The sequence below is a fragment of the Podarcis vaucheri genome, assembly GCF_965113315.1.
Source record: "Podarcis vaucheri genome assembly, chromosome: 13".
Taxonomy (NCBI): domain Eukaryota; kingdom Metazoa; phylum Chordata; class Lepidosauria; order Squamata; family Lacertidae; genus Podarcis; species Podarcis vaucheri.
Genome location: NC_138751.1, coordinates 58,183,006 through 58,204,809, shown reverse-complemented (window position 1 = coordinate 58,204,809; position 21,804 = coordinate 58,183,006). Strand labels below are relative to the sequence as shown.

The 21,804-nt window shown below is 46.0% G+C and overlaps 1 protein-coding gene and 1 long non-coding RNA gene across 5 annotated transcripts in view; one reads left to right on the top strand and one right to left on the bottom strand.

The window, feature by feature from the left end:
- LOC309517099 overlaps window positions 1–21,804 on the top strand; it is a 393,909-nt gene that overhangs the window by 107,417 nt on the left and 264,688 nt on the right. The gene's annotated exons all lie outside the window — the stretch shown is intronic.
- Window positions 1–21,804, bottom strand: part of KIAA1671 — a 114,384-nt gene that overhangs the window by 30,481 nt on the left and 62,099 nt on the right. Inside the window, exon 1 of one of the 4 annotated variants that reach the window (XM_082196062.1) lies at window positions 15,355–16,285. The exons of the other annotated variants lie outside the window; for them this stretch is intronic. Within the exon in view, the coding sequence (XP_082052188.1) occupies window positions 15,355–15,804 (450 nt within the window). The 5' untranslated portion in view covers window positions 15,805–16,285. Of the gene's footprint in view, window positions 1–15,354; window positions 16,286–21,804 lie in introns of those variants that run through there. 4 annotated transcript variants of the gene reach the window in all.

Sequence of the window (21,804 nt, the reverse complement as noted above, 5' to 3'; positions counted from 1 at the left end):
TTTTTTTTATTTTGACTATTTATTTATTTATTTTTATTTTGACTATGGCAGACCAACACGGCTACCTATCTGTAACTTGGACACGCTAGAAAGAGTTCTGATAGTAGCAGTGTGATAGAGAGCCAGTGTGGTGTAGTGGTTAAGAGCGGTAGTCTCGTAATCTGGGGAACCGGGTTCGCGTCTCCGCTCCTCCACATGCAGCTGCTGGGTGACCTTGGGCCAGTCACACTTCTTTGAAGTCTCTCAGCCCCACTCAACTCACAGAGTGTTTGTTGTGGGGGAGGAAGGGAAAGGAGAATGTTAGCCGCTTTGAGACTCCTTAAAGGGAGTGAAAGGCGGGATATCAAATCCAAACTCTTCTTCTTCTTCTTCTAGCACAGCTCATTTAAACAAGGCTCATTTAAAGTTGTTATTATTATTACTACTATTTATTATGCATCCTTCACCCCCAGGTCCCAAGGCTTGTTTACAATAATTAAAACACAAATGCAGCACCACCCCAAATCACCAGTCCTACTAAGAGGAGATGCATTGAAATTAATGAACATGGCTAACAGGTCCATTAATTTTAGTGAGTCTACTCTGAGCAGAAGTTACTTGGATCCAACCCTCAGGCTCCAGCCTGGTCTTGAAGTTTACTATACAGCGGAAAGGAGCAGCCAAGCATAATAGGACTCTTGACTTTAAGAAAGCCGACTTCATAAAACTTAGGGAAGTGCTGGGTGAGATCCCATGGACAGCAATACTAAAAGGAAAGGGAGTTCATGATGGCTGGGAGTTTGTTAAGAGGGAGATAGTAAAAGCACAACGTCAGGCAATACCAATGAGACGGAAACATGGAAGGTGCCTAAAGAAGAAGAAGAAGAGTTTGGATTTGATATCCCGCCTTTCACTCCCCTTCAGGAGTCTCAAAGCGGCTAACATTCTCCTTTCCCTTCCTCCCCCACAACAAACACTCTGTGAGGTGAGTGGGGCTGAGAGACTTCAGAGAAGTGTGACTAGCCCAAGGTCACCCAGCAGCTGCATGTGGAGGAGTGGAGACACGAACCCGGTTTCCCAGATTACGTGACTACCGCTCTTAACCACCACACCACACCACACTACACTACACCAGGGTGGCTATCTAAAGAACGTTTAACTGAATTAAGATTAAAAAAGGATGTGTACAAAAAATGGAAAAGGGGGGAAACCACCAAAGAGGAATTCAAACAAATAGCCAGCACGTGTAGACACAAAGTCAGAAAAGCTAAAGCACAGAATGAACTCAGGCTTGCTAGAGAGGTTAAAAGCAACAAAAAAGGCTTTTATGGGTATGTTCGTAGCAAAAGGAAGAACAAAGAAACAGTGGGGTCACTCAGAGGAGAAGATGGTGAAATGCAAACAGGGGACACAGAAAGGGCTGAACTCCTCAATGCCTTCTTTGCCTCAGTCTTCTCCGATAAAGAAAACAATGCCCGACCTGAAGAATTTGGAGCAAATGATTCAGCAAAGGAAACACAGCCCAGAATAACTAAGGAGATAGTACAAGTATATTTGGCTAGTTTAGATGTATTCAAGTCTCCAGGGCCAGATGAACTGCATCCAAGAGTATTAAAAGAACTGGCAGATGTGATCTCAGAACCACTGGCAGTCATCTTTGAGAATTCCTGGAGAACAGGCGAAGTCCCGGCAGACTGGAGGAGGGCAAATGTTGTCCCTATTTTCAAAAAGGGGAAAAGAGAGGACCCGAATAATTACCGCCCAGTCAGTCTGACATCAATAGCAGGGAAGATTCTGGAGCAGATCATTAAGCAAACAGTCTGTGAGCACCTAGAAAGGAATGCTGTGATCACCAATAGTCAGTATGGATTTCTGAACAATAAGTCATGTCAGACTAACCTGATCTCGTTTTTTGACAGAATTACAAGCTTGGTAGATGAAGGGAACGCAGTGGATGTAGTCTACCTTGATTTCAGCAAGGCATTTGACAAGGTGCCCCATGATATTCTTGTAAAGAAGCTGGTAAAATGCAGTCTTGACTATGCTACCACTCAGTGGATTTGTAACTGGCTGACTGACCGAACCCAAAGGGTGCTCATCAATGGTTCCTCTTCATCCTGGAGAAGAGTGACTAGTGGGGTGCCACAGGGTTCTGTCTTGGGCCCGGTCTTATTCAACATCTTTATCAACGACTTGGATGATGGACTCAAGGGCATCCTGATCAAATTTGCAGATGACACCAAACTGGGAGGGGTGGCTAACACCCCAGAGGACAGGATCACACTTCAAAACGACCTTGACAGATTAGAGAACTGGGCAAAAACAAACAAGATGAATTTTAACAGGGAGAAATGTAAAGTATTGCACTTGGGCAAAAAAAATGAGAGGCACAAATACAAGATGGGGGACACCTGGCTTGAGAGCAGTACATGTGAAAAGGATCTAGGAGTCTTGGTTGACCACAAACTTGACATGAGCTAACAGTGTGACGCGGCAGCTAAAAAAGCCAATGCAATTCTGGGCTGCATCAATAGGAGTATAGCATCTAGATCAAGGGAAGTAATAGTGCCACTGTATTCTGCTCTTGTCAGACCATACCTGGAGTACTGTGTCCAGTTCTGGGCACCACAATTCAAGAAGGACACTGACAAACTGGAACGTGTCCAGAGAAGGGCAACCAAAATGGTCAAAGGCCTGGAAACGATGCCTTATGAGGAACGGCTAAGGGAGCTGGGCATGTTTAGCCTGGAGAAGAGGAGGTTAAGGGGTGATATGATAGCCATGTTCAAATATATAAAAGGATGTCACCTAGAGGAGGGAGAAAGGTTGTTTTCTGCTGCTCCGGAGAAGCGGACACGGAGCAATGGATCCAAACTACAAGAAAGAAGATTCCACCTAAACATTAGGAAGAACTTCCTGACAGTAAGAGCTGTTCGACAGTGGAATTTGCTGCCAAGGAGTCTGGTGGAGTCTCCTACTTTGGAGGTCTTTAAGCAGAGGCTTGACAACCATATGTCAGGAGTGCTCTGATGGTGTTTCCTGCTTGGCAGGGGGTTGGACTCGATGGCCCTTGTGGTCTCTTCCAACTCTATGATTCTATGATTCTATGATTCTACACAAGTGAGGTGACAAAACATTCCTGGACTGTCCCATTTCAGAATGCAGGGGATGTACTCTAGACAGACACAGACACACACACACACACACACACACACCACTTTGCATGTGGAAAACATCTCCAACCTTTTGCTTAATAAGCTGGTTTGCTGTGCAGAGTGAGTTTATTTGAGAAGAGTGGGAAGAGCTCAGATATGCAGCTGCCTCTTCTACTAATGGCAGCCTGCAATGGTACAATCCAGGAGCACAGTTTTACCCCCACCCCCTCTGTAGTGTGACCAGGATTTCAGAGAGTTCCCCATCAATAGTGCAATCACCAAGAACATACACACGCCTGCTCTCGTGGTATGTAGGTGGATGTGACCGAACAGCAAATGTTATGGACTATTGCTAAAAACCACAAAGGGGTGAACAGGAGATGAGACCTTAGCGATCCTTGAGACTTACTTGGTCATTAGCAAACTAGGACAGTTGCAGGTTTGGGAACGCACACAAGCCAAAGAGATGCAAAACTCTGACAGCTTGCAACAGGCCAGTCTCTCTCACCTCCATGCACTAGGAGAACAAGTCCTGCTGCTATATTAAAGCAGTGCAGGAGATGCAAGCAGAGCTCATTTTTCTCAACACTTAACTAAACATCCCACCTACTCTTGTGCCATGTAGCTGAATGCTCTCACTGCTAATAATACCAAGGTTGCTATGCAACCAGAAGGCTGCCTGAATAATCTAAGTTACGTATTTCTCTCCCACAGCATCCTGCAAGTGACATCACTTTTGTGGAGCCATGAACATTTAGTATCAACAAACATTTTGCTTGTTGTATGCAGCAGTGGTGGTATTCCTTATGATTTTGTGGCCTATCTTGCAAAAGGATCACACTTCAAAACGACCTTGACAGATTAGAGAACTGGGCAAAAATAAACAAGATGAATTTTAACAGGGAGAAATGTAAAGTATTGCACTTGGGCAAAAAAAATGAGAGGCACAAATACAAGATGGGTGACACCTGGCTTGAGAGCAGTACATGTGAAAAGGATCTAGGAGTCTTGGTTGACCACAAACTTGACATGAGCCAACAGTGTGACGCGGCAGCTAAAAAAGCCAATGCAATTCTGGGCTGCATCAATAGGAGTATAGCATCTAGATCAAGGGAAGTAATAGTGCCACTGTATTCTGCTCTGGTCAGACCTCACCTGGAGTACTGTGTCCAGTTCTGGGCACCACAATTCAAGAAGGACACTGACAAACTGGAACGTGTCCAGAGGAGGGCAACCAAAATGGTCAAAGGCCTGGAAACGATGCCTTATGAGGAACGGCTAAGGGAGCTGGGCATGTTTAGCCTGGAGAAGAGGAGGTTAAGGGGTGATATGATAGCCATGTTCAAATATATAAAAGGATGTCACCTAGAGGAGGGAGAAAGGTTGTTTTCTGCTGCTCCGGAGAAGCGGACACGGAGCAATGGATCCAAACTACAAGAAAGAAGATTCCACCTAAACATTAGGAAGAACTTCCTGACAGTAAGAGCTGTTCGACAGTGGAATTTGCTGCCAAGGAGTCTGGTGGAGTCTCCTACTTTGGAGGTCTTTAAGCAGAGGCTTGACAACCATATGTCAGGAGTGCTCTGATGGTGTTTCCTGCTTGGCAGGGGGTTGGACTCGATGGCCCTTGTGGTCTCTTCCAACTCTATGATTCTATGATTCTATGATTCTACACAAGTGAGGTGACAAAACATTCCTGGACTGTCCCATTTCAGAATGCAGGGGATGTACTCTAGACAGACACAGACACACACACACACACACACACCACTTTGCATGTGGAAAACATCTCCAACCTTTTGCTTAATAAGCTGGTTTGCTGTGCAGAGTGAGTTTATTTGAGAAGAGTGGGAAGAGCTCAGATATGCAGCTGCCTCTTCTACTAATGGCAGCCAGCAATGGTACAATCCAGGAGCACAGTTTTACCCCCACCCCCTCTGTAGTGTGACCAGGATTTCAGAGAGTTCCCCATCAATAGTGCAATCACCAAGAACATACACACGCCTGCTCTCGTGGTATGTAGGTGGATGTGACCGAACAGCAAATGTTATGGACTATTGCTAAAAACCACAAAGGGGTGAACAGGAGATGAGACCTTAGCGATCCTTGAGACTTACTTGGTCATTAGCAAACTAGGACAGTTGCAGGTTTGGGAACACACACAAGCCAAAGAGATGCAAAACTCTGACAGCTTGCAACAGGCCAGTCTCTCTCACCTCCATGCACTAGGAGAACAAGTCCTGCTGCTATATTAAAGCAGTGCAGGAGATGCAAGCAGAGCTCATTTTTCTCAACACTTAACTAAACATCCCACCTACTCTTGTGCCATGTAGCTGAATGCTCTCACTGCTAATAATACCAAGGTTGCTATGCAACCAGAAGGCTGCCTGAATAATCTAAGTTACGTATTTCTCTCCCACAGCATCCTGCAAGTGACATCACTTTTGTGGAGCCATGAACATTTAGTATCAACAAACATTTTGCTTGTTGTATGCAGCAGTGGTGGTATTCCTTATGACTTTGTGGCCTATCTTGCAAAAGGATCACACTTCAAAACGACCTTGACAGATTAGAGAACTGGGCAAAAATAAACAAGATGAATTTTAACAGGGAGAAATGTAAAGTATTGCACTTGGGCAAAAAAAATGAGTGGCACAAATACAAGATGGGTGACACCTGGCTTGAGAGCAGTACATGTGAAAAGGATCTAGGAATCTTGGTTGACCACAAACTTGACATGAGCCAACAGTGTGACGCGGCAGCTAAAAAAGCCAATGCAATTCTGGGCTGCATCAATAGGAGTATAGCATCTAGATCAAGGGAAGTAATAGTGCCACTGTATTCTGCTCTGGTCAGACCACACCTGGAGTACTGTGTCCAGTTCTGGGCACCACAATTCAAGAAGGACACTGACAAACTGGAACGTGTCCAGAGGAGGGCAACCAAAATGGTCAAAGGCCTGGAAACGATGCCTTGTGAGGAACGGCTAAGGGAGCTGGGCATGTTTAGCCTGGAGAAGAGGAGGTTAAGGGGTGATATGATAGCCATGTTCAAATATATAAAAGGATGTCACCTAGAGGAGGGAGAAAGGTTGTTTTCTGCTGCTCCGGAGAAGCGGACACGGAGCAATGGATCCAAACTACAAGAAAGAAGATTCCACCTAAACATTAGGAAGAACTTCCTGACAGGAAGAGCTGTTCGACAGTGGAATTTGCTGCCAAGGAGTCTGGTGGAGTCTCCTACTTTGGAGGTCTTTAAGCAGAGGCTTGACAACCATATGTCAGGAGTGCTCTGATGGTGTTTCCTGCTTGGCAGGGGGTTGGACTCGATGGCCCTTGTGGTCTCTTCCAACTCTATGATTCTATGATTCTATGGATGCCACAAACATAAAACCAGAAGAGATATAATAGAGAAATGAAATCAACCCTATCAACAAAGCTCAAAACTGAAAGGGCTCAAAGGAGAGAAAGCAGTAAGGCCAGCAAAGCACACACTCACTTGCACTTAAGTTTCGCAGACAGAAAAGTCCTTCTTCACACAGCGCATAAACTATGGAACTCTCTCCCACAGGAAATGGCTTTAAAAGAGGACTAGACAAATTCATGAAAGAGAGGGCCTGGATACTAGCCAGGATGGCTATGTTCCTGTTGCAGGAAACCACAGGAGGGAGAGAATGCTTGTGCTTATACCCTGCTTATGGGGTTCCCACTGAGGCATCTGGTTGGCTACTGTCAAAGCAGCATGGTGGACTGGATGGGCTGCTGGCCAGATCCAGAGGGCTCCTTTTTTGTTCAAAATGCTGCTGGTGGGGCACTCAAAGTGCAGTCCATCTGAGCGAGAAGGGGAAGGGCCAGGTGAAAAGGAAGGGTTAAAATTCATATGGTATGAAGTCAAGTAGGTGGAGTGGAGTGCACCTGATGGGATAGGCCTCATGGCAAATGGAGAAGGTTGACATTTCAAGGTATTCAGGAAGCCATCACCAGGTGGCTGGCAGAAGCAGAATGATGCAGAATCCTCATCTGCAATGAATACCAGGTTGGTGCACTCTTTTCACAGGTTCAGAGGCACCCGATGGCATCAAAGTGCTGCTCCAAAGGTTCACATGGAAACAAAGGTGTCTGCCTACCTGATTCTGCAGTACAAGACTGCCAACCTCAGGCTTGCAAAGGTCGCCTCACCAAGCGGGTGGCAGGCCTGCAAAGAGATGGTGTTTGCTTTAAGATCAGAGGAAGCTTTATGAAATGATGAAGCAGGAACTGGGAGGACAGGGCAGTTCAATTTGGTAAAATTAAAAGCAAGTGTGCTCTCTGAATGCATGGAGAAGCTGGAATTAGAACTGGAAATTTTATTATCTAACCTGACACAAGCATTCCCTGACTGATGTTTAGAAGCAAGTAACCAGATGGCTTAACATATGGGTCTGAAAGCTTGCAGCTGGAGGAAGACCCAGATTATCCCTGACCACAGATGGCTTACTTGAATACCAAGATCTTGCACACTACTTCCTGGAGACGCTCAGGCCTTTTCAGACCTCTCTTGTCTAGCCTGCCCTGGCAAGAAACAGCTGGAATTTGAGATAAAGATGGCAGCAGCTGATTTGCATGCAAAACCAGGCTGAACAGGCAGCAGGAAGATGACCTCTAGTCTAGGAGTGGTATTCAAGTAAGCTTCACTAACTGTAAAACTTAGTCTCATCCATTCATTTCAACGTTTCTACTCTGAGTAAAACTTACTTAAGTACCACACTAGGTTTCTTCCTGATATGCTGGTTTTCCCAAGAGAAAATCTCTTCCTGCAGTCTGATGCCGTATGGTCCGCAAGTCTTTACCAGCTCACCTGCTATGTGTGTGTCAGCTAGGCATGAGATCCAGTGGAATGGGGAAGTCTCCCACAAAGGGGTTCCAGCACAAGCACATATCAGCCAGTTGCTGCACATACTCCCTCGGGCCAGCCCAAAGAGCAGCCCCTAAGGCCTTTCTGGAGAACACAAACACAGTTCTCTCCTCCAAATTCCTTGGCAGTCAAACACTAGCCACTCATTGTTTGTCACAGACTGGGTTTACACTACAGCGTAAAACATTAGTTAACATCTCCAAGAATGTTCCTTAACCAAAAAGGGGGTGGGGATGATGTACTGTTATGAAGGCTGGTAATGTCATTTAAAAGGAGAATGTAGGATAAAGCATGACTAAAACAAATTGTCCAAGGTCACCATGAATGGCAAGTCCATTTTCCTGCCTGGCGCTAATTTCCCAGCTGTAAGCACAGCTTCCCTGCACCTTTCCTACCAGCCCCTCAAAAAATCCGTGACACTCCCTCTGCATCCTTCCAAAGGCATAAGATCCTTCTTGGGGCAGGTAGGAGTCTCACATTCACACCTTACGTACTGATCAGCCCTCCACTTAACTGCTCTAAACCTCAGTTCTCCCATCTGAAAAGTGAGGATATACTACCAAAATCACCAACCCATAAAAATGGCTCCACTTTGTGCAAGTTAGAAAGTGACATTGCCAGCAGTCAAAGCTGATTTGGAAAGGCTCTTGTGAGTGCTAACAAGGAGTTGATTGCCAAATAGTTCCTGATGTAAAATCCAGTGTTAGTCTTGGTTGCATTTAAAAGACTTATAGCAGGCTTCCTCAACCTCGGCCCTCCAGATGTTTTTGGCTTACAACTACCATGATCCCTAGCTAGCAGGACCAGTGGTCAGGGATGATGGGAATTGTAGTCTCAAAACATCCGGAGGGCTGAGGTTGAGGAAGCCTAACTTAGAGGCTCATGGAAAGCTCCTTTAACACTGTAGTGGTTCATGTTAAATTTTCTTCTACAAAGCTAACTTTTCTCCAATGAGAGAAAATATTTGATTTTTACATTTCCTGCAAGAATATTGTAGCACATACTTTAGAAAGAATCTGTGCAGCTCTCAAGAGATCAGCAGAAAATCTGACAATGATGAAAACAAAATTTTTATCTGCTTTTAAATTTTGTCAACTTATAAACAAAGAACCCAGAAATTGTTCTAGTGAGGAAGCCTGAGCTGAGAAGGGTAAAATTAGCATTCATGTGGCAGGCAACCAGCAAATTGCTATTATTTGACCTACAGAGCACCTTAACTGGTAAACATTTTCCACCCCTTCCTTTGGTTTATCCTGAAATCAAATGGGCAATAGAGAACTACACCCCTGCCTTTCATTATCATTAGGCACTCAAGAATGCTTATGGAGCTGAAATATAGACAATATAGTGGTGCCTCGCAAGACGAAATTAATCCGTTCCGCGAGCCTCTTCGTCTAGCGGTTTTTTCGTCTTGCGAAGCAACCGTATTAGCGGATTAGCGCTATTAGCGGTTTAGCGGCTATTAAAGGCTTAGCGCCTATTAAAGGCTTAGCGGCTATTAAAGGATTAGCGGATTAGCGGCTAAAAGGCTATTAGCGGCTTAGCGGCTTAGAAAAGGGGGGGAAAGCGAAAAAAAATCGGAACACTTGCAAGACGTTTTTGTCTTGCAAAGCAAGCCCATAGGGAAAATCGTCTTGCGAAGCAGCTCAAAAACGGAAAACCCTTTCGTCTAGCGGGTTTTCCGTCTTGCGAGGCATTCGTCTTGCGGAGCACCACTGTATCAACCAAACCAGCACCACGTATCAGGAAAACAGCAGCTGGAGAACAATAACAAAACATTACAACCAGGGCAGAGAACATAAGAAGGATGTCCACCAGCTTCCTAACCCTTGTGAGGGAGTGGGGACCAGGTGGGTTTCTCTAGGAGGTGAGTTTCCAAAGGAATGGCACCATCAGCAAGGAAACCTGGCTGCCTCCTCACCTCTTTGGTAAAGAGAGCAAAGAGGGGAAACCTACTCGCATACCAACTGCAAGTGCCATAGCATCTGGAAGAGAGAGGGTGCCTGAAACAGCAGCAGCTGTTTCATGAAAGCACAAAAGATTAGGCATGTCTACCATTTCAGCGGACCTACTAACATTTACCATCACTTCTGATAAAGTGCCCAAATGATCCCCAATCCTCCCTGCCTGGTAGCTGAGATGTGACCTTTCAAGTTCCACAGACCTGGCTGGCATCTGAAAGATTTGTTGATTCTGCTTAGCTGAATAAAGCACTCCTGGGTCACTGCCACTAGAGCTATACGTGGAACACCTGAAAGATTTCATAGAAACAGCAGCAGCTGCCTTATATGGACTCGGACCCTTGTGCGCATCTAGCTCAGTGCTATCTACATAGACTGGCAGCAGCTGTCCTGGGTTTCAGGCTGGGATTTTTCCCAGTCCTACCTGGAGATGTCTGGGATTGAACTGGGGATCTGCATGCAAAACAGGTTTCTGCCAATGAGCTACAGCCCTTGCCCCAAAGGGAAGCTCTTCAAACTTGTCACCCTTAATCCACAGCACCACACTGCCTCTCAGAATGTTGCTCTGAGTTACCCACAATGTGCAAAGGCAACAATTATTATTCTATTCAGAATTTTGGGTTTTAAAAAAAAGATGTATGGCCAGCATGTCTATGGAATCAAGTTCTTACAGCTGTCTGATGTTTCCCTTTGCATGTACCAAGGAGTAATTAGGTTTAAATACCATTTGCTTCTGGATGCATTCTCAGGAGGCTTCCTTCTTCTTTTAGAATAATTAGGACTACCTTTCAATAAAGTGACTTGCAACATATAACCATGCATCCCAAATGCAACAGAAGTGCAGTAAAAACATTCCAAAGGCTCCTCCTTCAGGGGCTGATTCTTCTGCCCCCAAAGTGATGCCACCTGCACCAGCAGCCGAATGAGGGCGGAGCACGCTGAGTGGCCCCTGGTAGTGGGGGGAGCGGGAGAGGAGCACTGTATGTGGAATGGAGTATTTTGGGGGAAGACCTGGCTGGCTGGAACCTTGAGCAGCAGCACTCCACGCTGCAATCTTGTGCTACACTAAAGATTACTAAAGATAAAAGAGAACCCTGTGGTTTAACTTAAATCATTTTGGGTCCCATTTGTCAGGTTGGTTTAGCACAATTATTCCACTTAACTCTGACGTGTCAGATTGAAACTTGATACACAGATTCAGAAACAATTCTACATTCTAAACACCAAGCCCCAGTTCAACTCCTGCAACCATTTTCAAGGGGAAGATAGAATCATAGAATTGTAGGGCTGGAAGGGACCCCAAGGGCTATCTAGTCCAACCCCCTGCACTGCAGAAATGTGGACGCAATGGGGTATGGAGAGATTGGCAGACAAGCAGGTGCACATGTACAGGGCACAAGGATAGATTTCCACCCATTTTCAAGAGCAAGCGAGGTCTCTGACTGCGCTATGTTAAGCTAAGTTATCTAGGAATATTGCCTATTAACACACCAACTTCATTTTAACTTGGTGAGATGTGGTTTCAAGAAGGCACCATCTGAAAACTGGAGATGGGAAGAATACAGTAAACAGAAGAAGCCTTTTTCTTAGAGGCCAAGCCTCTTCTGCAAGCAAATTCCACAGCCTATTAAAGAGGTTATCAAGTGGAAAACTATGAACTGCTTGGGTGCCAGTTCTAGTCCCCTTGTTTATTAAATTCAGTTGATTTGTGTTGTCACTGTGTATGATAGGGTTGCCAAACATATGACAACCCATGTCAGCAGTGTCGTTTTTGGCAATTTCCCTTTAAAATAGCTCCAAAACTTCATTTATTTTTGGTGAATTTGCCAAAAAAGCAGAAGAGAAAAACCAACCAGTGCTCTGCACCCTCCCACCAGCTTTATGGGCTTTCATTTTACATAATTGTAAAAAGAGCTCTGCACTAGCCTGGCCCACTAAGTGACCTAGCTGCCAATCAGGGACTCAAAAGAAAGACAAGATGTATGCCATGGAATAATACACAGGAAGTGGAGTGCCAGGGCCTGACATTGACAGCCCTTCCCTGTACTCAAGTCTGCAAAATCATGGAAGTCCAGACCAAAAGTAATCCCCAAATGTAGGTCATTTATGTCTTTGGACAGGAGTAAAGGGGTAAAATGCCAACATCCATCTTGCCCCTTGACGAAGCTTAAAGCCAGATTCGGAGAACACTGCTGCTGGTGGTGGTGCCTTAAGTGAGGCTCCCATCGTTTGTTTACCCAATTAGACTCTCAACATGAACTTCCTTCCGGAGGAGCCATCTGTAGGTGCTTGCCACAATGAGCACCAAGACAAAGTGAGGACCACGAGCCCTGCTTAAGGTCAAGAAGCTCCAGAGTCCAATTCTGATCAGAGATCCAAGCTTGAAATATAGGCAGGATCATCTGAAGCAAAGAGACAGATTCTTGACTAAACAGACTCGTTTTGTGATAAAGGCCTGTTTCTTTAAAACCCTTCAGTGCAACCATGGGGGTGGGGGTTACAAAAGAAACTTTCTCCCTGTTTGTCAAAATGTGGCCTCTGGTCAGGTCCAAAACAAGTCAGGAAGTCTGGTCAGGAAGTCACACCATGTCAGGAACCAGGAGTTCCTGGAGACAGGAGGAGAAAGGATCTGGGGGACAAAAAGAAAACAATGACATAAATCCAGCTGACAAGTGAAGCAGTCACTGCCCCAAAACTCTACTGCTACAGCCTCTGCTTTTCAGGGTTGAGAGTGGCCAACCAATATGACAGCCAGCCATCAGAAGCAGGAGTCTGTGCCCTAAAGCTACCAAGCGTCTGGTCTGTCCTTTTGGAATTCAATCTCTGACATCTTCCCAGGAGGGCTGAGAAAGACTTTGCCTGAAATTCTGGAGAGCCAACCCCAGTCAGTATAGACTAGTTCTGTCATGACTCAGAAGCCATCATTTTTGTACATGTTCAAGGCTACATGGAGATCACAAACCAAGGCTGCTCCCCTTCATGGGAGCCCCAGTCTGAGGGCAGATCCTCACCATGTATTTAAACCACACCCAACACACATTTTAAAGTACATGTCACCCACCAAAGAATTCTGGGAGATGTAGTTTCCCTTTACAGAGCTGCAATGCCCAGTACTCACAACAAACTACAGCTCCCAGGATTCTTTGGGGTGTAGTCATGCACTTTAAATTATGTTAGATGTGACTTGAAAGCATAGTGTGGATCTGCCTTGTGGTCTTGGCTAGCTGTGCCAAGAGACTTGGTTGGTACAGGGCAACTTCCTAAGTATCTTACCACATTCATTTCTGTACTACAAACGTCTATCAGCTGTGCACCAGTGCAATTTTTCACGACCTCCTCTAAAGAACCTTGGAACAATAACTAGTGCAGTTGCAAAACTACACATGTTTAAGCAGTTCTTGTTCATTCTGAACAGGGCTGACACAGGACAATATCCTTCCTTACAGAAAAGAGGCATAACCCTTGGGAACTTTAGGTTAAGAATTATATGGCACAGAGAAAATTAAAAGCCTCAACCATGGCAGGTTCAATGTGGAGACCATGTGCCTGACCTCACCTTCTGGACATAGTTTTTCAGCATGACCAGATATTTGCTGAAATTAATCAAATTTACTTCTGATAACTGTTGGTGCCATGCCAACAACCGCCCAGATAGAGTAGATTTCTGGCACCAAATTGCTCTGCAACCTGGATCAGCCATAAACAAATCATTCAACCCAGGTGTCACTTTTAATCTCTACAATTCTGATCAACACCACTTAAGGTACATTCCCCTCCAGCAACCAGCTTTGTTATTCAAACAACCTGCCTTTGCCTACCTCTTACACAATAATGTCTTTTTAGTTTCTCTGGCAGGCCCAGCCAAAGAGTAAACAAAGAACAGCTCAGGCCATGGAGGAGGTTTAACTCTTCACTCTCAAAACACTCTAGCATGAGGCTGCAGAAGCCACCCTTCTGCTGTGTTGTAGATACCAACATGTAAAATCTGAAGCAGTGTCATTAGAGGTAACAAGTGTGGTAGCTGTGACCCTGGCACCTCACTTCTGGATGGAATAAACCTTCTGGACATCCCACAGGGCCTTCTGGAGAAGGTGGGTTCAAGGCAATGAAACATGAAGGGTGAAACTGCTGGGTCTAAGCCCAGCTGGAGCAGGGGGAAGTCAGCCAGCTGGAAGAATATTCCCCCTAGGAACCGGCCAAAGAGTTGAAAAGGCAAGACCTATCCTGCCCAGTCTGAAATTTGGGGAGCCTTTCTGAGAAGCCTTCCTGGGACATTGGAGAACCTGAAGATGCCAATGGGCAAGAGAGAGCTTGGCATTCCACACAAACCAAAGAACCCATTTTTAAAATTATACTCCCAGCCCACTCTTGCTTCAGCAAATTCAGAGCACTCACAAACTTACACTTCCCCCTATCTACACTTTCCTCAAAGTAATAAGAAATGTCCTTGCAGCATATTCTCAACGTTGGAGGTAAATTCCCTCTCAAGGCTGAATTGGCTAAGTTTAGAATCACAGCAGCCTTTCCTGGCATTATGCTGGAACTGAACAAGGCCGCAAACAATGATTTCTTCAGGAAGCCCTCGTGTGTGTGCACTATGCAACTGCAAGTCCACATGGTCCTGTTCACACTCACACCCCCACACCCCCCATTGACCTGGTTAGACTTTAAGGGAAGCTGAGCATGAGTGAACAAGAAACCTTTTACATGGCTCCCCAGCAGGGACTTAGCCCACGACCACAGACAGGCACCCAGGTGTTACGTTATCAACTGAGAGAACAAAAAGGCCAAACACAGCTCTTTTGTGTTTTGCCACAGGGCCCTCAGAAAGGGTGGCCGAGGGAGCTGACCCAGGGTCAGTCAGGGACTTAATGGGAGGAAGGGTGAGTCAGGCTTCACCCCAAATACCATTTCCTAAGCTCCGGTTCAAAGTCCTCATAAGAGGAAGCACCCTTGAGCATTTGCAGAGTGTTTCCAGCTGTTCCTTCCTTGCCTCCCCTTCAAAGTTTAGAATTAGGGAAGCAACATTCCAGAACAGAGGAGAAGACATTTACTCAGGACCAAGCTCCAAGCAACTGTCCCTAGGAGTGCTTTCTTTTTTAGCCCCATGCCTGCATCCAAGGACTTTGAGTTATTTCAAGAAGAAATGGGCCACAGACCAATCGCCCTGTTGCCCAAGTACCTTTGGGACAATGAAGGCTAAAAGATCTGAAAGAAACACCCACAATGCTAAAATGACCAACAGCAGGAGGCTTTTTTCCTTCTTAAAACTAAACAGATATACATTTGCAAGCACACAAACTGTAGCAGGGTTACCAGCCTAGAATGCAACAGCAACCATCCTGGCAACTTAAAAGGGTGCTTACAAGGTCAGGCTGCTCCGAGCTGGCTTGCCTCTTCCTCAGAGAGGAAAGCCTTTGCTGACTGCGCATGGAAAACCTGCGGAAGGACTCTCTGCTCCGGGATGCAAAGTGCCTGAAGGAGGAGGTGCGCTTGAAAGGGGCTCTGCTTGCCCCCACCCCACTCGTTCGTTCAGGGGCAACTGCAGTTGTGACTAAATTCAGCGCCTCTTGCAAGGACCTTCGCACGGAGCCCACCCAGTGGGTCATGTGGTTCTGCGCCACCGTCAGCTTGTCTCCAAGGTAATCCATTGCTCCAAGGCACCCAAAAAGGTGGATGGGCTTGCGGGGGGGGGGGAGAGACAGACCGATAAATTTACTTCCCCCTAAAATGAAACCAGAGCTGACCGGGAGCCAGAAACTACTAAACACTCTTGAAAATCTAGTTACAAAAAGAAAAATGGGGAAAAGGAGCATGGGGGATGGGGGGGGGATGGAATAAGGCTGGTAAATTTCTAAGTTTTTAAAAAATCAAGTATTTTTCTTCCTCAGTTGTGGATGCCTCTTTGAACCAAATTCACCCAGTAAAAATGCATCTGATATATCAAGCACATTAAGAACAGACATCTAGAGCTTGCTTTGGCAGCAGAATGGCATTTGGTCTTCTTTCTCATTCCCACACAGTCTCAGGGAACTCCTTTCCACAGGCCAGTTCGGCAATTTTCGAGTTGAGAATCCTAGAAAAGCAGCTCCTCTTCTCTTCCTTCCCCCTCTGGCCTGGTGAGCTTCTGAGGCAGCAGCACAGAGAACGAAGTTCCGACGGTGGCCTTTGACCCATTCATGGGATGGGCTCTTCCCATCTCCCTAGAAAGCCAGTCCTTCAAAGGTAGGTACCAGTGATGGCCACAGAAGCCCCCACCCTGTCAGAGGTCCGTTTTAATCTCCGACATCGCCACGACCAGCACTTGCCTTAATTTCTAGAGCCCCATCAGTTCCAAGATGGGGAGAACGATGTGAAGCATGCTGCCTTTGAGACCCTGCTTGCCTGCCTCACAGCCTCCAGAAAGTCTTTTGCATGGCTCTCCGGCTCAGGGATGTTCTAGAGACTGAGAGCTTGAGAGTGAGCGATTGCTGGCTGTTCCAGGAGAGGCAGCAGAAAGGCAGGCTTCCTCAAAGCACTCCTCTCCACCTTTGTGCCACTAGAAGGCACCCTCCAGAAATGCTGCTGGCTGCTGCAGCACTGGGCAAGCCCACCTGGGTGTCTGCAAGTGGAGGGGTAGCTCGCTCAGGGAGACTCTGAGAGCAGCTTGAGGCAGAAGGGGCTCCAGGCGGTGGCCTCCTCCCCACTTAGAGGCACCCGGTTCCTCCTCTCCCCTCCTCTGCAACAGGAAGGAAAATTAGATATAACGCTGCAGGGGCTGGGCTTGATTAGAGTACAGCCCGGGTTGTCATGGCAACCAAGGGGAACAGCATCTGCCTGGTGACTGGGCAGGCGGAGATCCCTTGGAATGATTCAGTTTGCATCTCATCACGTGGAACCTGGGCAATTGTTAACCCTTGCCTGCACATCAGGAGAGAGAAGCCACCTGGGCTTCTTGGAAAGCCTCCCTTTAGCAGCAACAGCCAGCGGAGGACTAAAACTGGTCACCCAGAGTGCTCTACAAAGCAACCCCCCCTTCTGTTGACTGGGAACAAATGTTTGTTTGTTTGGCCATCTGATGTTCTCCCCTAGCTTCATCTGGAGCTTGTAAGCTACTACAAACTTAGTATGGAAAAGAGCAAAGCAAAAAACGTATCCCCATTAAAAAATAGCTGTGAAGACAAAATGCTAGTCAATCAAGGTTAGCCGAACATAAATTATATGAAAAGATTCCAGAAATAAACAAAGTTATTCAGTGTCTGCACTATCAGTTGAAGTTTACTTAATATGTTAAGTCACAGGGAACATCGACTGGACACACCAAAAGGGCAGCAGCTCAAATCAGAAACTAATAGATGCTTCTAAGTCATAAAAACCCCAGACTGTTTCTTGAATAGAACCACCAGTTACTATTTATTGTAGGAATCAGAAACTCCTTTTTGTTATATTAACCTCCTGATGAATAGCTAACTCCTTGAAACACCTATTACTTGAATTAATAAGTTTGCGTCCCGTTCAAGGTGGGTTTCTGAATATACTCTGTTCATGAGCAGCATTCTGGCCAGATCTTCTGTTGTTGTTGTTGTTGTTGTTGTTGTTGTTGTTGTTGTTAACACCACTACCTTTTACAAATATGTCTCAAGATGTTCCACAAAACATAAGAAAACAGTTAAAAACAGCAAATTAATTTTAAAAACTATACAAAGAAAAAACCTATGGCCGAAATCAATTCATTCAGCTACGAAAACTTGTCAGAACAAAAAGGCATTCAATTGTTTCGGGAAAGCAGCAGCCACAGGAGAAGCCTTCCTTTGAGCTCTTTGGAACTCTCCCGCAGACCACAGCGGCCTAATGGTTATATGAAAGATATGATGCTCCTTCGAGAAACCTTCCCCTGAGCTGTATAGGGCCAAAATCTTAGAATCATAGAATCATAGAGTTGGAAGAGACCACAAGGGCCATCGAGTCCAACCCCCTGCCAAACAGGAAACACCATCAGAGCACTCCTGACATATGGTTGTCAAGCCTCTGCTTAAAGGCCTCCAAAAGAGGAGATTCCACCACACTCCTTGGCAGCAAATTCCACTGTCAAACAGCTCTTACTGTCAGGAAGTTCTTCCTAATGTTTAGGTGGAATCTTCTTTCTTGTAGTTTGGATCCATTGCTCCGTGTCCGCTTCTCTGGAGCAGCAGAAAACAACCTTTCTCCCTCCTCTATGTGACATCCTTTTATATATTTGAACATGGCTATTATATCACCCCTTAACCTCCTCTTCTCCAGGCTAAACATGCCCAGCTCCCTTAGCCGTTCCTCATAAGGCATCATTTCCAGGCCTTTGACCATTTTGGTTGCCCTTCTCTGGACACGTTCCAGTTTGTCAGTGTCCTTCTTGAATTGTGGTGCCCAGAACTGGACACAGTACTCCAGGTGAGGTCTGACCAGAGCAGAATACAGTGGCACTATTACTTCCCTTGATCTAGATGCTATACTCCTATTGATGCAGCCCAGAACTGCATTGGCTTTTTTAGCTGCCGCGTCACACTGTTGGCTCATGTCAAGTTTGTGGTCAACCAAGACTCCTAGATCCTTTTCACATGTACTGCTCTCAAGCCAGGTGTCACCCATCTTGTATTTGTGCCTCTCATTTTTTTTGCCCAAGTGCAATACTTTACATTTCTCCCTGTTAAAATTCATCTTGTTTGTTTTTGCCCAGTTCTCTAATCTGTCAAGGTCGTTTTGAAGTGTGATCCTGTCCTCTGGGGTGTTAGCCACCCCTCCCAGTTTGGTGTCATCTGCAAATTTGATCAGGATGCCCTTGAGTCCATCATCCAAGTCGTTGATAAAGATGTTGAATAAGACCGGGCCCAAGACAGAACCCTGTGGCACCCCACTAGTCACTCTTCTCCAGGATGAAGAGGAACCATTGATGAGCACCCTTTGGGTTTGGTCAGTCAGCCAGTTACAAATCCACTGAGTGGTAGCATAGTCAAGACCACATTTTACCAGCTTCTTTACAAGAATATCATGGGGCACCTTGTCAAATGCCTTGCTGAAATCAAGGTAGGCTACATCCACTGCGTTCCCTTCATCTACCAGGCTTGTAATTCTGTCAAAAAACGAGATCAGGTTAGTCTGACATGACTTATTTTTCAGAAATCCATGCTGACTATTGGTAATCACAGCATTCCTTTCTAGGTGCTCACAGACTGTTTGCTTAATGATCTGCTCCAGAATCTTCCCTGGTATTGATGTCAGACTGACTGGGCGGTAATTATTTGGGTCCTCTCTTTCCCCCTTTTTGAAAATAGGGACATTTGCCCTCCTCCAGTCTGCCGGGACTTCACCTGTTCTCCAGGAATTCTCAAAGATGACTGCTGTGTTTCCTTTGCTGAATCATTTGCTTCAAATTCTTCAGGCCGGGCATTGTTTTCTTTATCGGAGAAGACTGAGGCAAAGAAGGCATTGAGGAGTTCAGCCCTTTCTGTGTCCCCTGTTTGCATTTCACCATCTTTTCCTCTGAGTGACCCCACTGTTTAACACTGTTGAACTTCGCCAATAGCAGATGGCAGCTAGAGCAAGTCCTACAAATAAGGTGCTTTGTTGAAGATTGTGAGTCTCCACCAGCAACCGAGCCACTGCATTCTGCTGCATCCGCAGTCTCTGGACCAGCCTCAAGGGCAGCCCCACATAGAGGAGCACATTGCAGTAATCTGACCATAAGGTCTCCAGTCCATGGACAAGGGTAGTTACACTATTTTGACCAAGGAATGGCAGTAGCTGAAGCTAGCAAATGGCACTCCTAGCCACCAATGACACCTGCGCCTCTGTCAAGTGACAGAGCTGAATCCGGGAGCACCTCCAAACTGCGCAGCTGCTCCTCCAGGGAGAATGAGACTCCATCCATGACAGACCATGGGCCACGCTGGCTGGGGTGGATGAGAGCGGGGAGTCCAACAGCAACTGGAGGATCACAAATTCTTCATCCTGCACTAACAGGGCAAGAAGGCTTGTTCCAAGGGTCCTCTCATGTTCCAATGTTATCTTAGGTTATGTAGGCTCTTCTGGAAGCATAAAGGAGGGCAACATCACAAGAGGAGGATAGTTGAACTATGGAACTCCATCCCACAGGAGGCAGTGATGGCCACACACTTAGATGGCTTTGAAAGAGGATCAGACAAGTTCGCAGAGGAGGGGGCAATCTTTGGTTGGAAGCAGAAATGCTCCTATGGGGAGAGGGCTGCTCTTGTATGTAGATCCTGCTTGTGGGTTTCCTGCAAGCCTCTGGTTAGCACTGTGAGAACAGGATGCTGGACAAGACGGGCAGTTGATCTGATCCAGAAGGCTCTTCTTACCGTCTTAAATGAAATGTTTGAGCGGGAAGGCTTGGGGTACAAAAAAGCTTGGGGTGCAAAGCTTTAAATCATCTTTGGAGAACCTTGTAAGTAGCAGAGTTTAGTTCTGCACCCTCAGTACAAAAAAAAATTCAAAATCAATCAAGATGGTCTCATTCTATACAAAACTAGGGTTGCCATGTGTCCTCTTTTTCCAGGACTCCATGGCCTCTTTTTCATGATGAGTCATCATAGAGATCCATAGTTAAAAGCAGAAGTCAGCAAGTGTTCTCTTTTTTGCTCTTCAAAAACTCCCACCAAAGGAGCAACCATGTCACTGAAGTTACAAACCTGCTTTGATCATTATCCATTTGCAACCTATTAGGCACCTCCATTCCTGCAGCATTCCCCAAAGGATATCTGGTGTCGTCCGGTTCCCCCCCCCCCCGAAAGAGGAGGAGGAGGAGGCGGAAGAGGAGGAGGGGTGAAGCTTTCTGCCACTTATTCAAAGCTGTAACTATCAGGAACTATCAGGCTGATGAACCTTTTTGTAGCAGTCATCATTCCATTATTTTCTTCATGAGAGCACCACACCCTGAGCTCTCTCATTTTAAACGCATTGAGCATTTCATACAATATATCCTTGTAAGTAATACATTCTAAGCAAAAATCTGAAAGTGTGTGTCAGATTGGGGGTGGGTGTCGACAGGAGGTTATTAGCCATAAAGAGAAGCAAGCAGCAGAAAATTCACTTTTATTCTTAAATGAAATATGCACAATAATGTAAGGGGAACATCTGCAAACAGTGGTGTTCCAGCAGCAGGAAATGGGAGCCTGTAGAAGGAAAACAGAAACAGCAACTGCCCCCTGCAAAGAACGAGATATTTGCAGCTCAATCCTCAGCAGGTGGGATGCTGAGGTGGGCACTTGGGACCGCCTTCTTGATGGGCCTTGAGTTCAATGATCCTAAAATTATTTTAATTTGGCAGCAAAGAGGATGCATGACCAAAACGTAAGAACATGATGTGTGGCACATAATGCACTCATTTTATGAGCATTCGGTATACTAGGTCATGCAAATGTTTCATCCAGCGGTGCAAAGATTTTGTGTTGGCTTTATAGGCAGTCATTATTTGTCATCACCAACCAGCTCAGCAGAGTGGGCAACAAATTACCCCACCTGTCTCCAGAAGTCTCTGCAGTTAAGGAGAGGGAATGGGAGTTTTCAGTGCCGGGGGGCGGGGCAGATGTTACAGGCGAAGGGGATCGAGATATGGATATGCTCATACCCCTTCCAATCTGCGCCCCATCCCGAGGGACGAGGGTAGGGTGAGCAAGGATTACTCACCTCCGTCACTGGTGCTGTGCAATGCCAGGTCTATAGGCAACAAAACCGCCACCCTGCAAGATTACCTCGCAGGGGGTCGACCAGGCTTGTGTGACAGAGACCTGGGTGCGCAGTTACCTTATGAGAGATGACGCCCCCGGGTTTCTCCATCCTCCACC